The sequence below is a fragment of the Pelecanus crispus genome, chromosome 2, assembly GCF_030463565.1.
Source record: "Pelecanus crispus isolate bPelCri1 chromosome 2, bPelCri1.pri, whole genome shotgun sequence".
NCBI classification, from domain to species: Eukaryota; Metazoa; Chordata; class Aves; order Pelecaniformes; family Pelecanidae; genus Pelecanus; species Pelecanus crispus.
The window spans coordinates 131,875,587-131,892,001 of NC_134644.1; the positions used below are offsets into that span (position 1 = coordinate 131,875,587).

General features: G+C 38.9%; 1 protein-coding gene across 1 annotated transcript; it reads right to left on the reverse strand.

Annotated features, from left to right (window-relative positions):
* Positions 1 to 541: 541 nt before the first annotated feature.
* Positions 542 to 13,702, reverse strand: LOC104025354 (DGAT1/2-independent enzyme synthesizing storage lipids). Its single transcript, XM_009481120.2, has 6 exons — positions 13,375 to 13,702; positions 11,617 to 11,781; positions 8,178 to 8,371; positions 3,075 to 3,135; positions 2,541 to 2,680; positions 542 to 646 (listed from the first exon to the last, which is right to left on the reverse strand). The coding sequence occupies exons 1-6, from the start codon at positions 13,700 to 13,702 to the stop codon at positions 542 to 544; spliced, it is 993 nt and encodes a 330-aa protein (XP_009479395.1).
* Positions 13,703 to 16,415: the final 2,713 nt, after the last annotated feature.

Sequence of the window (16,415 nt, forward strand, 5' to 3'; positions counted from 1 at the left end):
TAGGAGTCTAATATCTGGTTTAATGGGATTATTTCTCTTTGTATAGTCTCTCAAGAAAAATAGCCTAAGCAGTAGATCACTAGCTGAAGTGAGACAGTTTTTCTTCTGACACCGTCTTGCGTGGGGTCCGACAGGAAAGGTGCCCACAAGGGTGGGACAACACCAACTCTGAGGTTCTGCTCTGAGATTAGACCGTGAACCGCTCAAAACTCTACAGAAACACAGATCTAGACAAAACTTCTGAGGCTCTCAGATGTATGTACATACTTGTTTTAGGAACCAGGCAAATCCTGGCTACATGATTTCCTTTTGGGGAATTTAGCTGACGCGTTGCTATTATACGTAAGTTTTCTTCTTCAATCTTTCTGACTTCAGAATATCCTCAAAGACACAGGGGAACCTTCAAGAGGTTAATTGTTTTCTTCTGTCGAATCTCTAGAAACTTGTAAATTAAACTCGTTGAACACCAATTATTAGTCATCACTGCTGTAGGACATTGTTTTTTACTGTATGCTGTAAAAAAAATCAAATAAACACTTTTCTAATCACTTTTACGCCGTTTATCAAATCGCTCCAGTAAAGCCTTCCATATGCTGCCTGGGATTGTTTGGTGCTTGCTTATGAGAGCCTGGACGGCAGTCTTTGTCTGAAAAGAGAAGAGAAAGTTGCCTTTACAGACCTGCTTATGCAAGGAAGAACAGTATAATCACTGATGTCTTCTCAGAGGTTGAAGAGGTATTGGGAAATTCACACATAAGATCTACTTTAAGGAAAAAAGTTGTCTTTCATATTAGCTAGTTGCCCTAATGACACTTTCCTTGGAAAGGAAAGGAATAAAAACATTGACTGCAGTTTGGATAAGCTCAAATTATTGCGATTTATCAAACTTGGTTATTACTAAGTCAAAGCAGCCTTTAACACATGCAAACATTAAGTTTGTGCAATCTCCATCCCTGAAGGTTTTCATCAAGAGCACTGGATCAAGCCTGACTAACCTCATCTGATCTCATAGCTGACCTTGCTGGGACCAGGAATTCAGAGTAGGGACCTCTGTCTGTCCTTCCCAACACGAATTCCTCTGTAATTGTATCATATGCAGCATGCACATAATAAGAGAATTCATATCTAAATTCTGTTCATTTTTACTCTACATGAGATTCAAATGCAAATTTGTGAAGAGAACACATAAAATATTCTGTATTTCTACTAGGGATAAGAAATAATCTCCCTTAGTTTTTCCCCATGTATTTAAATTTGAAATAAGGGTAGCTACATACTCCAGGGATCTACCCCACAGTGATGGTAGAATGTCACTGGGAATATAAGAAGAGAGCGGCCAAACCTTTCTTGACAGGTTCATGTCCCGACTCCTTTCCAGGCAGTATCAGATAGAGGTCAGCCAGGCAACTGCTCATCTCAAACCCATTTGTTTTTCTTTTTTAACTAATATGAGCCACAGAAGACCTAGGTGTACTCCCACTTAAGTGGGTGGTCAAAGGCTCGACTTAGTAAAGCAAATCAATGTCGTGGGAAATTTCAGTTTCAGTTTTGAAATACTGTTCTCCCAAAATCCAAGAATATGGATAACCGCAAGGGCAGTCTTAGCACTAATATTGCTTCCAGCCTCCTAAACTTGCTAAGACCAAACTCAGCTTGCTGGGGCAGTTCCCTTGTAACAGACCAAACCTGTCTTTCTGGTTTTGCTGCTGCGAAGCCCAGAACAATCTGCAAAAATCCTTGGGGAGAAAAAGGGGGGAAAAAAGGGGGGGTGGGGAAAGAAGAGAAAAAAGGGGAAAGAAGAGAAGAGAAGCTAGCCTTCTTGGATCTTTTGGGGGTAGCAAGGTGGTTTTTACATCAGTGATTCCTAACAAGTGCTTTGATCTGTGTATTCCTAGACCATAGCAGATTTTTTTTGCACAAAGCCCTCCTTTCATCTTCTATGAAAAAATTTTAAAACTGTGTTTTCTGTACAGATTAGTATTTTGAAAAATGCCTAAACCCTGGATCTATAAGTGTTTTTATGCTTCTGGGCACCACTGATATCACCAAGCTGTAGGTACTCAAAATATTTTTATATTTCAGATGCAAATTATTTTTTTAACATTTTCCTTTTGACAATGAGACTGAAGCTCTTGTGGAACTTTGTTTCTAGAGCCCTATGTTACTCAGACAAGATTCTCAAAGGTATTTGTTATATATGAAATTTATTTTCCTGGTTACTGAAAAGCAAACTTAAAACATAGTTTACATCATTTCAGTTACCAAAGTTATCAAAGGCATGGGAGACGCAAAGTTAGCATCTCAAGAAGACAGAGCTCACACATTCTGAAAGGATGAGGGCATACCAACTGACTATTACTATGCCAATACTTATGTAGGTATCCGTACATTAAATAATCCTGGAGCTCAACTGCCCATTGCTTTAACAACCTAGTAAAAGTGTATTTGTCTTTATTCAAGCATACAAAAAACTAGTTTCAAGTGTATATATAATACAGGGCAAAGTATATAGTTCAGTATTGCAAGGGTAGCTAACTTACCTTTTCAACTAATTCCTCTGTAGTTATATTCGGATCATAAGGGATTGGCTCCCCAATGTATGTGCGAAATTTAACTGGAAGTCCTCCATACGGAGGAATAAACGGCAATCGAGTACTTTCATACAACTGTCTAAAAAATCCTGAAATAGTTTAAGGGAGAAAAACGTGAGATTACAGTCACAGAAAACACAATCCAAACTTGAAATCTGATTAATATGGAAGACTTCTTAAAAATGCATGCTTTGTCTGACATTCAAGAAGAAATTAGGATTTAGGTAACTGTCCACCAAAAAAAAGTTCAACAGACTTAATAGATCACTGAAATAAGACTGCATTCAAGAACCAAATCACATAGCACAGATCAGTTATACACAAGCTATTTCCATATTTGAGATATCTCTGACCCACAGCAAGCGTGTTAGAGAATCCAAAGTAAGCAGCAGTCTGAAAAGCAACATCTAAGAGAAAAGAGAAATCTGAGAGAGAAGTGCAGAAAACATTCCAAATACTTAAAATACATTTTAAAGTTCTTACTTCTTTCTTTAAGCATCCTATATCCTTCCCGGACATTTTGAGTATACATTGGAATGATGGGCTAAGGAATCACAAAAAACCAAAAAGGTAAAAATGTTATACCAAGTTCGAATTTATGTTTTAGTGCCTGTTAATGCAACTAAGAAAATCACTTGAATACAGAGGATAATTATGTCAGTTAGGTAGCAAACAAGGAATCTTGTTATAAAAAATAAACTCCAGAATAAAAACCAATTCTTTTTCTCAGCTTCCACAAACATTGCTCTTTTAAAGTCACCATCTGAAAGGAAAATGACTGACATTGTGTTAGAGGTTTATACCTTTCATTTTGAATGTACATTATGAAAGTTAATTGAGATTCTAAAAACAGTAACTTGTATGTTATATATTTATTGCAGTATCGCTGACTGAAACGTAAAATGAAGTTTTGCAGTTTCTCTGTCTAAAGCTTACATCACATGTGGTGAATAGGAAAGTATTCAGTTCGTGAAGTCTTGCAGAAAGCAAGCAGACATTCATGTTCGGCTCATCTCATCTGCTTCTCCAAGTAAGGTCTCACTGAAGCAGTAATGTTTGGATAATACCCCACTGGAAAAAAACTTCTGCAGATCCCTTAGACAAATAAGGCAATTGCATGTCCTCATTGACCTGGACTACACACCTTCTGGAAGGCAGATCCTTAGGCAGCTACAGAACAAGTTCACTTCATTATTGTAATTAAAAAGAAAGACACTTGAGATATCTGAACTTGAAACAGTCATGTCTTACAGCCTGAGGTAAGATTTTGTAGTTTGTAGACAAACTAACAGTGATTGTATCCATACACACAATGACTTTTTTCCCCATCTATTGTCCCTTTTCATTTTTTTTTAAACCATATTTTGAGCATGTTGTTGGAATTACTTTTCCAAAAGATAATGAAAGAACACCTTTATGCTGTCAAGAATCATTACCACAGAAGAGAAAACACAGGATGAAAAAAAAAACCCACGCAAGAAGATTACCTAACTAGAGCCTAACAAAGAACTCAAAGCGATGGAAATCATTTAAGGAAAAAAAACACTGACAGATAGCAAAAATATGAAACAAAAGTTGTCATAGTAAACCCTTCAGAATGAGAAATTATGGGAAATTCTTAGAAATAATCCCTTAAAAAATAATCAGTAATGTCTTTTAAAAGCATACAGCTACTGGACACTAAAAATACCACATTTCACTTCAGCTGTTGATTGAATACTGTATGTCTAACATTTAAAATGTTTGATACCCATCTATCATACAGACAAAACACTTTAAATTTTAGGAATAGTGCAAGAGAAACATATCTTAGGCTATAAAGAAACCTGGCAACTATGAAAGTTACTCGCATACAATGATCAGCCAATGAAGTACAGTGGGTAGCAGCGTTCGGTCCCTAAGCTGATAAAAACGGGTACACATAAAAGCTTGCATCTGTAAAGCAGCACAATCAGATCTGCAGTAACCTACAGATTTAGATTTGCTGTGCTGGAACTGAGCTGGATCGCACCCGGCCAGCTTGAAAATCACAGAATCACAGGACAGTTGAGGTTGCAAGGAACCTCTGGGTTAGTCCAAATCCCCTGCACATACTGGTCAGCCCCCAGCAGGTACTGGTACATAGGGTTATTCTACTTTTTTAAGAATTTTATAAACTGTAGTCCCTGTTTATCTTTTACCTAACTAGATTTGAATCAATTTCTTGGCACAGAAAAAATGCAGGGATCTTCAGAAATGATGACTCCTCCCCATTAGCCTGCCAAACTCCAGCCACAGGCAGAGGGTATTTCTGAAGCTCAGGCCCCTAGCCTACATAAATTCACCTCAGACAAATGTATGTCTCAGAAGTTCACTGAGTCAGAACATTACATTACATAGCAATGCTCTCCTTCTCTGACCCCAAGTAAGCAGAGTAGTTATACAAGATGAAGTGGATACTTAATGTGGAAATCTGCAGATAAGGACTGAGGCTGAAACTACATTCCTTGTTTGGTTTTCTTCAACTTTTTCAGTGGAAGAACTGTTGAACTTCCATTACATTGTAAGAATGGGAGTGTCTATTCATATATAAAGTTATTTTTGTTTTGAAATCCCCATTCAAGTCACCCATGGCAGGTTATGAACCACCATGTAGTCATTATGAATATTGCAAAATGTGTGTGGTTCTTTGGTTGATGGCTACACGGTGTGTAGAATAAATTCAAAACAAGGCACTTCTAGTCCTCTCTTACCTTCATCCAGGATCCAAATAAGTATTAGGAAAACATATATGAATTGCTACATTACAGAGCAAGTTCTGTTAGTTTAGACGAGTCTATCCCCTCTTCAGACAACCTACAAGACTGATTTGGGCAGTATTGAAAAGGACGCAGTGAGAACAAACAGGAGCAATCAAACTCCAAATTTGGCAAAAGATGGAATCCAGTTACTACTATGGGTCTAACTTTATATAAGAAATGGCATATAAGGTTCATACTGCCCCCTCTACTGTTAAATGCATAGCACTTCTTTTTTAAGTGTTCAGTTACCTAAGGTGTGTCTGATTACAGATTTCCAGAGAAAGATGCCCAAAATTCAATGGAGCCTGCAAGCTAATTACAGTGAGGCCCACCATACTGAGATCCAGACAGACTTCCTGATCATAAAAAAACCCAACCCTGAATGAGTGCAATAATAAGTGATAGCCAGCAGCACTCACAGTAAAGGTGAGCTGAGGCTAGTAGGTGTCAAAGGAGAAAATATTCTCTCTGCCCTCCAGGTAACAGATAATCCTACATAATGCCCGTTTTACCAAACATGTTATACAAATGACAACAAGAACCTTTCACACTGCAAGAACCTTATCCTCAATGAATACCCAATTCATTAAACAAAAAAAAAAAACCCCAAACCAAACTATGTTAATAGGAGGTGCCAGCAATTTTAGGTACTACTATTCAGCTATTTTCATATGCTTCTAAATTATGGAAGATTGGAAGGATTATGAGGAATACTATCAAGGATTTTTGTGATGTCTTTTCATAAGGGTGGCACTCTATATTAAGGGTGCTCATATTTTTTTAATTCCATTTTTATTTTAATAAATATACATATTACACTGTAGAATTACACTATAAAGTTCCAAGTGAAGTGAAAACATCTGGCAAAAAATATTGTTCAAATGTTTGAGATAGCTTGAAAGACAGATATGAAAACAAAATTATTAGAAATCACTCAAGTTGTTAAAGTGACATCTCCTTCTGACTGTTGGAGTATATTATTAAATTAGTAAAGAAGAGGAAAGACTATAAGCGAATTCAAAATGCCCATATGAATTTGGCTGGGTTTATCCTATTCGCATTCTGATGTTTTCCTAGTAGTGGTGGTTTACAGGCCCCCACAACATATTAAGTATTGTGACTAATACTTACCAGCCCATGCTTTTTGAGAAAAAGGGTGAGAGAGGGAACAGAAGCACATAAAACACAACTGTTAAAAGGCCACATAACAGGACAAATAAAGACACAGAAATAGGACTCCCAGCCTAAAATTACTTTATCCATTGGGTAATCAAATCCCCCTAAATTTATTCTAGTGGTGTTATCTCCCCACAAGATTTCAGAGGTAGATAAAGTTATGAAGAAATATTAACCTGAAGCATGCATTTTGCAACCACAGGTACTTTGTAGTACGAGCATTAGCACAAGAGACCAAAGCAAAATTTGAGAAGCAACAAACTGGATGGGCGAGAAAGAGATATAACTGCATAAAAAACCTGAAAGGGGTGGTAAGAAATTCAAGTTTCATGGGAAGAACTCAACTCCCTGTACAGATTCTCCTACATAGACAGAAAAGGATTATGTTTATGTGGAAGGCCAAAGAAGAGCACTACAATTGATGAGATATTCATAAGACTGTAAAGAAAAATGACTGTTGTGCAATCCATGAGAAAGCAGCAGAAAGCTCATGGCAGAACAGATGAAGCCTGGATGTGTACCAGTATTGTCAGACACAAAGAGCACTAGGTATGCTAAGTCTAAATTAAGACAGAAAACACATGTCTAGTGGTGATGATGATCATTAGTAGCGGTTAGGAATAAAACAGGGTTGCTGCTCTTTCAGCTCTATGCCATCCCAAATAAAATTATTTCCCAGAGACTATATCAGAGAAACAGCCTCACATCTGGAATTATATGGAAAAAGTCAGAGCCAGTGGTAGAAGTCTGTATTTGTAGATCATCGTCCATATGGAAAATATAACTGAAACTGTGGCCATGTGTACCTCAGTGGAGTGCAACCCAGTAGAAGCACATCTCTGGAGGATGCTGAGGATCTGACATCAACACTGAACGCATTTCAGTGCTCTGTTTTTATGTAGAACTAATTCTTGACTGGTACCATTGACTGAACGCCCATTTGCAACTGGAGCGTATTAGGTCCCACTTCTGGTTTCGTTTCAGCCAAAACAAATGCAGCTCAGGTATTCTAACACATTCCATGATATGAATTAAAGCATGGTAAGTGAGGGAGATGGAAGAACTGCTTCAAAAGTGCACACACGATTCAAACTCAGACACTGCTGTCGACACACCTTGTGTTAGTTGATGCAATCTGTCACAAACGTGAAGAAAAGTAAGGGTGAGAACAAAATCCTGGACCTTCCCAGAATATATGAGAAGAAAGAAAGATAAGGATAATACATTAAAGAGCCATAAGAAAATGACTAGGTATGTAGAAGTAAGATAAAGATATAAGTCTAGTAGGATGAGAAAAAAGAATGAAACGTTATGGCAATATGCAGAAGGAGCACAGTGCAGCTTCCTGAAGTACAGTCAAGACAAGAAATTGGATGCCTCCATGATGGAACTGTAGACATGGAACTGTAGAGATAGATGCCTTGCAACAGTCACGAAAAGCTATAGAGTTCCATAAACCCCTTGCTCCCTATGGATTAATGTGCTTGAGGAAAGTGGTAGGAAAAGAAATCTTTACTCCCAAGCCTTTTCTTCTGTCTGGAAGATTTTCCAACAAACGCTCCTAAGCTGCATTTTATAATGAAGCATGTATGCAATAAGCATAAACTGGGATTGGTAACATAATACTCACCACTTTTGCATCTAGAGCAACCTGAGCAAAGCCTTTTCGATTTCCCCACATGAGCTGGTAACTTTCGTCACTGAATAGTGCTTCTCTAACTCCACCTGGTGAGACAGACACCAAGTGTCCATTCTTCAGTGCAATGAGACACTCCTCCCTTGTACCTAGCATAATACCAGTCACTTCCAATAATAATTTAAGTCCTGCAATAAATAAGTAGCAAATATATATATTACTATAACAATGTATCACAAATACTGCTTGCACGTAGGAGAAAGACTACAGCTAAATTAAAATCTAATAGCTATATATTTAGGCTAAGGGAAATTTGTACGAAGGAAGTAAAACCCATACAGAGGAAAAACTGGCAAAATGATAAATACATGACAGTGTTTTTGCCCAAATGTTACAAAGATGAACCAGCTTACCAGGAGAATCTCAAGAAACTAATACCTCCGCATGCTATTTTCTATAATTATCAAAACACTGAAACTTGTGCACTATAGCTAGAAATCTCAAAATAAACATCTATTCCTCCCTCCTCATTTTTAAATATTTTAATACAGAAAAAAATATAAATTTTCAATACAATAAAGACTACTATGCAAATAAATACCTGACAGGCAACTATTTTTAGTGTTCTTTTAAAATGTGATGTTTAACATTTTAAACATTGAGGTTTTGAGTTGTTAAATTGAGTATTTTGTGGTTAAATTGCTAACTACGTGGATCAAATTGGACCGCTTAAGATGCATGAACGGCAGAAGTTAGCAGGGCAGTTTCAGCACTGCATGAACACTTTAATGAATCTCCTTCCTTTGTTTCCGTAACTGGGATTTCTCCAAAAGATAAACTGAGAACCACAGAAGCACTCTATGCTTTCTTATATTATCTTCACATTTTAAATCTATCAGTTTGGAACTCCCATAGACAGCTTCAGCAAATGAGTTTCCCCAGTCTTCAAATTCACTGTCCCAACAGCATGGTTTGAGAAGAAATTACTTATATTAACAATCATAAACAACAACTATGGACTGCCAGAAATGGTGTCCAGCACTGCAACTTTGACAAAAGTCTGCAACAGAAACTTTGGAAGACAGTGGAAAACACAATGCTGCATCTTGTAATTGAATTGTATTTAATCTTATTCAAGGCATCGTGTTTGATAGGTCTTTCTGTCAAAGACAGATGTTGACTTTGTTTAATCCCTTTGTGAATTCTCATGTATTCCTGTTTCATCCTGCAGCCATGAATGCCATATCCTTCTTAAGTGAATAGGTACTTCCTTTGCTTGGCTTTAAAACTTTTGCCTGTCAAGAACTATGATATATCACATGAACATATTATCACTTCTTATTCCCCTTCTCCAGGTCACACAGAATTTTACATCCCTCAGTCATGCAAGACTTCTGTCCTATGTACTGGCTCTTCAAAGGAAGCCAGGCCAGGCCTCTGATCATTCTTGTCCTTTTTTGTATCTTTATTACCTTGCAGCTTTTCTGAGATGGGGAGACCAGAACTCCACGCAGTACTCAAGATGTGGGCACCATATCCATTTTGAGCACGTAATGGTATTTTCTGATTTTTCTTTTTTCATGATAAGCCTAAAATTCTGTTTGCCTTTTGGTGATTGCTGAGACTTAAGCTGATATATTCCTAAAATCATCTAGAAAATTTAAAGCCTAATTACAGGTTTAAGTGTTTAGACTTGTTTTTCTTTCCTTTTGCACTGCTTATAATTAATACTGGGTTCCACCTGCCATTTAATCAGCCAGTGATTCAGTATCGGTAGATAACTGTACTCTCTGGGCTTTTACTGCCTTGAAAAAAAATGGCCAGTATAAAGCTTTGTCACTTCACTACTGATCTAGATAATGATTATTTTGAACAATATAGGTGCCAGCACCGATCTTCATCGGTATACCTGATGAATTCTGCTTCTTTGTGAAAATGAGCTATTTATTTCTACCCTTTATTTCCTACCTTTTAACCAGTTATTCATTCACAAGAAGACTTCTCCCATAACTGTAATTAATCCAACAGACTAAGGTTCAGCATATGCTCATGAGTGTTCTTTAAAGAAGAAGTCTGTGAAGTACAACATTTCTCTACAAAAAACAGGTAAGTATGGTAGAGCAAGAGAAAGTTAGGGAGAAGTTTCACTCAGTCTATTACTTTCAGACACATTTTCTACTAAAGCAGTGAATAGGGAGGCCTAATGCCCATTATCTGTGGTCTTTTTTACCAGATGCCTTTTTGGTAGCCTTTTTATAGGTTGACACCATATTTGCTACCTTCTGTTCCTCTAGCATGAACATAATTCAAGCAATATGTTATGTGCACATCAATAGTCCAGAAATTGCACAGCTGAGAATGTTGCTTGGTCATGACAATAGTTTACTATACATTTGTAATAAAAATCTCTGCTACGGACACTTCAATTTGAAACAGTACCTTCTCATTTATCCCTTAAGAAAGAAGTCTCCTTTGCAACATTCTGCTAAGCTTTATCTTCCTTTAGGGGTCCTCTTAAAAACCAATCATCTCTTGATGACTTCATGCTTCTTACGTGTTTAGTACTAAACAGTATTTACTTATGCCTTTAGCAAATTCTTCCTCACCATCTTTCCAGGGATGCCTTAATATCTTCTTGCATCAAACTTGTTTGAGTTTATGCTCTTTGTTTTCAGTGTTTGAACACAACTTCCTTTTCTGAAGAATGTCCTTCTACTTTTAAATAGCTTCCTTTACTCTTTAGTATTATAATAATTTTTCATATAAGTAGTACAAAGGTGCCTTTAAATAATCTCCCTGCTATTCCTTCTGGATGCTCCTTCTTTATGCCTTGTTTTCCTAAAAATGAATGAGGTTTGCTTTTCTGTATCTTCTCCTTTTCACAATGGAATTCTCTCTCAGTCTACAATGTGTTGGATGTGTTGTCATTGTCAGTATTACAGAGCTCTCTTCAACAGTAAAATCTTCAAACAAGCTTTGTGCCCTACTCCAAGCTTTGATCAAAATATAGATTTGATATCATACCCCACTGCAATGGCTACTCAGTGTAGATGGCAAGTAGGTAATTGATATCCTACCATTTACTGGGCTCTTCTGCACTCACAGCCCACTGCTGATCAGCCAGTATTAGGTCAATAATATAGTCCTATCCTACACTTTCTACTGAGGCATGACTTTTCATCCCACTGGGATTATATAATGTCTATTTGTTGTCTTTGGAGGGTCTACCAGTGTTTTTATGACCTTTCACTTAAAAGACAGGATATTCTACCCTGTTTGCCCTTCTGCATCTACCAGTTTTTAGTTTAAAAGTCTAAAAGCAGTCTTTTAGTTTAAAAGCTCTCTTGAAAGGTAATAAATGCAAATGTCACCTAAACTACCAACAGTTTGAGTGAATCCAGGATGTTTAAAATACAAGAGACCATGTTCTTACCTGGTAAACGAAAGACAAAATGATCAGCTACTGACAGACAAAGTCTTTTCTTCCAGAGAAACAGCCTAGACAAAAAGTAAAGGTAGTCTATAGGAATAGCTCCATGGTAATACACAACAATGCCTGGTCCTTCTGGTAGGTTTTCCACACCATGAAGCTCATAACCTGTTTGGGATGGAAAGCAATACACTGACAATGATAGCTGTAAATCATCTGGCAATTTAAAGAAAACTGTTTACTGCCCTTTGTTAAATGACTTTCAGAGAATAGTGAAAGCCTCTGCAGTGGCTTTTAAAAGAATTAAGTTCTGGATGGAACTTATGGTCAATGGCAAAGAGGAAGCCCCTCAAACACCACAGGTTATCAGTGGACTAATTTGTTGGTCAGTTTAGTCACTAGATCAGACCTGAACCTGACATTTTCCCCAGTGAGGGGACTAAATTAATTATGTCCCACTGGAACTTTTCCCAGTCCAAAGTACAAGAATAATAATAAAAAAAATTTACTACACTGGTGTGAAACTGCTTCATCAGTGGAATGAGAGGCAAACAACCAGTCAGGATGCTTTCCTGAAATATGGAAGTATGAATCGCCATTCTGTGTCAGGCAGAATGAAAAGTTTGGGATTTTACATAATAAAAAGTTTCTCTGGTTGAGATGTTTAAGTCCAAAACAGAACCCATAAGAATCCCAAGGAGAGGTTCTCTCCTCGAGAGTTAAATATATTTACTTCACAGTGGAAGTGAATTTCCTCACAGACATGAACTTCTGTAAATGCCTCTCCTGACTCTTCCTACATTTGATTTAGGTTTTAGGTGGAGCCAGAGTAGGAGGCTAATGTATACAAAGGCTTGGGAAAGCCACAGCTTCTGCCAACTAAGAGCTCTCTTCCACCCTGTCTGCCTTCATCTCCAGCCCTGCTATAGCACCTATTATGAGCCAGTCAGGGAGAAGGATGGGGATGGAGCAGGGAGAGTCCTAGGAAGAGGTGAAGAAAGTTTCATACTGCAGGATGTTCAAAGATTAAGGGAAAACACTGTGAGGAAGGATAGCAACATAGATAACAACCTGTTATTCTTCATCCTTACGGCAGCAAAGTTAAGTCTTTCTGATAGCCTTAAATTATAACTGTGGGAAGAACAAGTGCTTCACATGCAGCTGAGGATTCTCCTAGGGAGCAGGGTGTGTTGAAAGTATCTGAAGGTTGAGTGTAATGAAACTGAAAAATCAGGTTACTTTTAAATTCTGCCACAGTACAAATTTAAATGTGGTATCTAATTATTTCTTTGTCCATGCAGCTCTTAAAATTATTTTCAATTGTTGTAACGCAAAGTAGTTTTCACCAACTAAAAATATACTAATTACATTTTCAACTAATTGTTGTGTTTTGATCATTTATTAAGTGGGTTTTAAAGGGCTACTAAGGCAAAAAATAAATCACACATCTCCCTTGCAGTTACATTACTAGAACTAACATGAACACCGTGCTTCACTCTGATACCACATACAGCAAACTGCACCTGCCTAACCACTTAACAGAAATTTACCCTATATAAACTAATTTATCCTTTCATTCTGCTTATTCTATATTGCAATCAGTCTTTGAGGCACAAACTTTTGGGTTAGATGCCATACAAAGTATAATAAATGTGATTTCTTTGCATCTATTTGAAAGAAATTAAATAAAATAAATTAAAACTTAGGTGTATTTACTATTTATTGTAATTCAAAGCTTCAGACAAGTCATGTCATACTTACCATGCCATATTCTTGCACCTATATCCCAAAAGCTTGCTATAGTTTTCCTTGCACTATCCCAAACATCACTCAAAGGATCTGCTTTTACCTCACTGTTCCTCTGATATATTAAAAGCAAAATATTACTAAGGTAAATGAAAAAGAGGATTGTTAAAGGAACTATAAAAAAAACTAATATTGCACTCATTGTCAGTGAGATGATGACCACATGAAAAAGGTATTTCTTCAGGTACTCCACAACAGTCCATTCTTCCAGTACATAGGCAAGGCAGCTTAGGTCGGTCATCGGTATCTGTCCTGAAGCACAGGATTCTTTTCTACCTATCATGTCCTGCATGGAGGAGAAAAAATAAAAATACAGCTCTAATTTCTCTAATAATGGAAGTTTCTCAATTTAGGAAAAAAGTTTTCTGTAGATATACCTTATGCCTATTTTGGTATAGCTCAGAGTCAAACATTTTGTCTCTCTGTCTTGCTAAGATAGCTGCTGGCAATTGCCATCCACTACCGCATATAGAGGGTGATGAGATTATCCTATGTATTTATGGATCTTTTTTATACACCCAGATAATAGAGGCTGAAAGGACGAGGGCTGGAGGCCAGGGAAGCCTCAGGATCCATGCAACACAGAGCACATTCACTGTCAAAGCTATTTATCAGATGATTTCTCTGTATAAGTATGGCTTACTTTTTAGAAGTTCAAAAGAGGGCAAGTCATAAGTATTTTCAGCAGCGTTAGCCAAGACGACTGCTACCAGAGGTCTGGGTTCTCCTTACCCTCTGCAGAGAGTCCAGCCTGGGCTTCTGGTCCCTCAGTTTGGCAGCAGCTGGCAGTGAGGGACATGAACAGTGGAGTGATCATCTGAGCTAGACGAAGAGCCAGTAGGCAAAACCTGGGCACCTGTGGCTCCTTCCCAAGCGCTGGAGGTGCCTGGGACAGCATTTGCCACTGCTGGCAGCACTGGGAAAAGCAGCTCTTCACCCCTCATCCACACAACCATGCCAACACAGCCTTCTTTCAGATTTTCCAGCCCTGGCAAAGGCCAAGTGGGCTCCACGGCCCTAGTGATATGTTTGCCACATGCAGCTCCTGACTTAGTCTGTTCCTACAGCTGACCCTGCCTGCCTGACAGCAGGTAGTGGTTTCTCTAGAATGCAAGAGCACTCCAGCATCGCTGGCTGATTTTAAGATTCTTGAGCATTAGCCAGAGATTTAAATTTATTGCAGTCAAGTTCAGTAACCCATAACTCAATATTTGCCTCAGTCAGGTTACTGCTTGTTTAACGAGTAACTTTTTCTGCTCCAACACCAGAACAAGCACCTACAAGAAACAAACTGTAATTGCCACAGTCAGCGCCAAAGATCATAAAGTGCAGCAAGTCCAGGCTTTTCTGACTTTATGTCTTCATCTGCATACTTCTATGAGCAAACCTGTTATATGCTACCCACTCCACTTTTGGTTTTCTTCTCTGAAGCTCTGGGTAGAATATAGGGGTGGAGTGGTGTAAGGCACAGCCCTGTTCGGAGTTATGGATGACAAGGCATACAGCAAACATCAACAGCAAAGAGCAGCCACAAACAAGCACTAGATTCTAACATGCAGGAAGGCAAGCAAGCTCCATGGCAAGCCCTGCTGATGAGTAGCTATAACAGTTATAAATTTGGTCTCACACACTCCAATCAAATCTGTCCTTATCTCAAACCCGTCAAGCCCCATGTTGGGCACCAAAAAGGACTGTTCAGCTCTTGCTGAAGCATCATTTGTTGATAGGGATACTTTTATCAACACTGTAATCCCAGAGAACGGAAGTGCAACAGCAAAGCTGTCACAAGAGACCTACGGCATCAAAATGAAAACCTTGTAGCTGGCTTTCAACCATGACTAAAGTGGATAATCTTGGTCTTCCTGCTCACCAGCTTGTTCTTGGCAGTAGGTTTAGCAGAGTGGAGTGGGAAGATGAGTGTAAAGTAGCTGGAGACTCTTCTACAGAGAATTTTTTTGACACCTGCTTTCTTGTGGCAGGCTCCTCCTTCTGTCAAACTCAACCGCTCTGTTTCACAAGGAGAGTGATCTAACAGTTACAACTCTGTACCTTGCCTTTCAACGTAAATGAAATTCCAATTTTACGTTTCCCAGATTTTTTGTGGCAATTCCATGGAAAAGAACTCTTTTGCTGGTCTCACGCAGTCACCACCCACTTTATTTGCCTCCATAAATCCACCCATCTTGTACACTGCTGTGTTAGGAAGGATGGGGGCAATCTTTTTAGCAAGGCCTGTTGTGACAGGACAAGGAATAATGGATTTAAACTAAAGGAGGACAGATTTAGACTAGACATAAGGGAGAAATTTTTTACAGTGAGGGTGGTGAGGCACTGGCACAGGTTGCCCAGGGAGGTAGTGGAGGCCCCACCCCTGGCAACATTCAAGGCCAGGTTGGACGGGGCTCTGAGCAACCTGATGTGGTTAAAGCTGTCCCTGCTCACTGCAGGGGGGTTGGGCTAGATGGCCTCTAAAGGTCCCTTCCAACCCAAAGCATTCCATGATTCTATGATTCTACCACTTTCCCCACCTTCATGAATTATCAGCGCAGCCGCTCCAAAACTGAAGGGTCTATCCCCTCAAAACAGAGACTATCAGCAATTAGAGAGTCCAGTCCCCTGCTTTCAGTGGCTATTCCCCCTTTCGCACACACCGAGGGTACCTAACCCAGCGTATTGCTTCCCAGTTATTCTCTTACTGCTTCAGGAAATACGATGAACTGAATTCCCACTCGGGTTTGATTCACTAGGTGGAAATGAGGAACCATCCCTGGGCGGGCATCAGCGCTCAGCCCAGTTCCCAGAAACATGGCAGGTAAGAGCTGGTGCACGACGCGCGGGATCCGCGCTCAGCGGTGGCCCCCGTCGTGCTCAGGCACAAGGAGAATACGCCAAGTGCCCGGCACCCACATTTATCCCTTTCCTTCACCTGCAAATGTCATTAACCTGCGACACCTCGGGGGTTTTCCTCGGTTTCTGGTGCCCAGGGGCCCGCAGAA

What these genes read in the sequence shown, in the direction of transcription:
- LOC104025354 (XM_009481120.2), bottom strand. Translation starts at nt 13,702, where the DNA reads ATGATAGGTAGAAAAGAATCCTGTGCTTCAGGACAGATACCGATGACC. An exon ending in TTTTGTCTTTCGTTTACCAG is followed by an intron (nt 8,372 to 11,616) that starts GTAAGAACATGG and finishes TATTTATTGCAG; the next exon opens with GACTTAAATTATTATTGGAA. An exon ending in CAGAGGAATTAGTTGAAAAG is followed by an intron (nt 647 to 2,540) that starts GTAAGTTAGCTA and finishes TTCTCTTTTCAG; the next exon opens with ACAAAGACTGCCGTCCAGGC.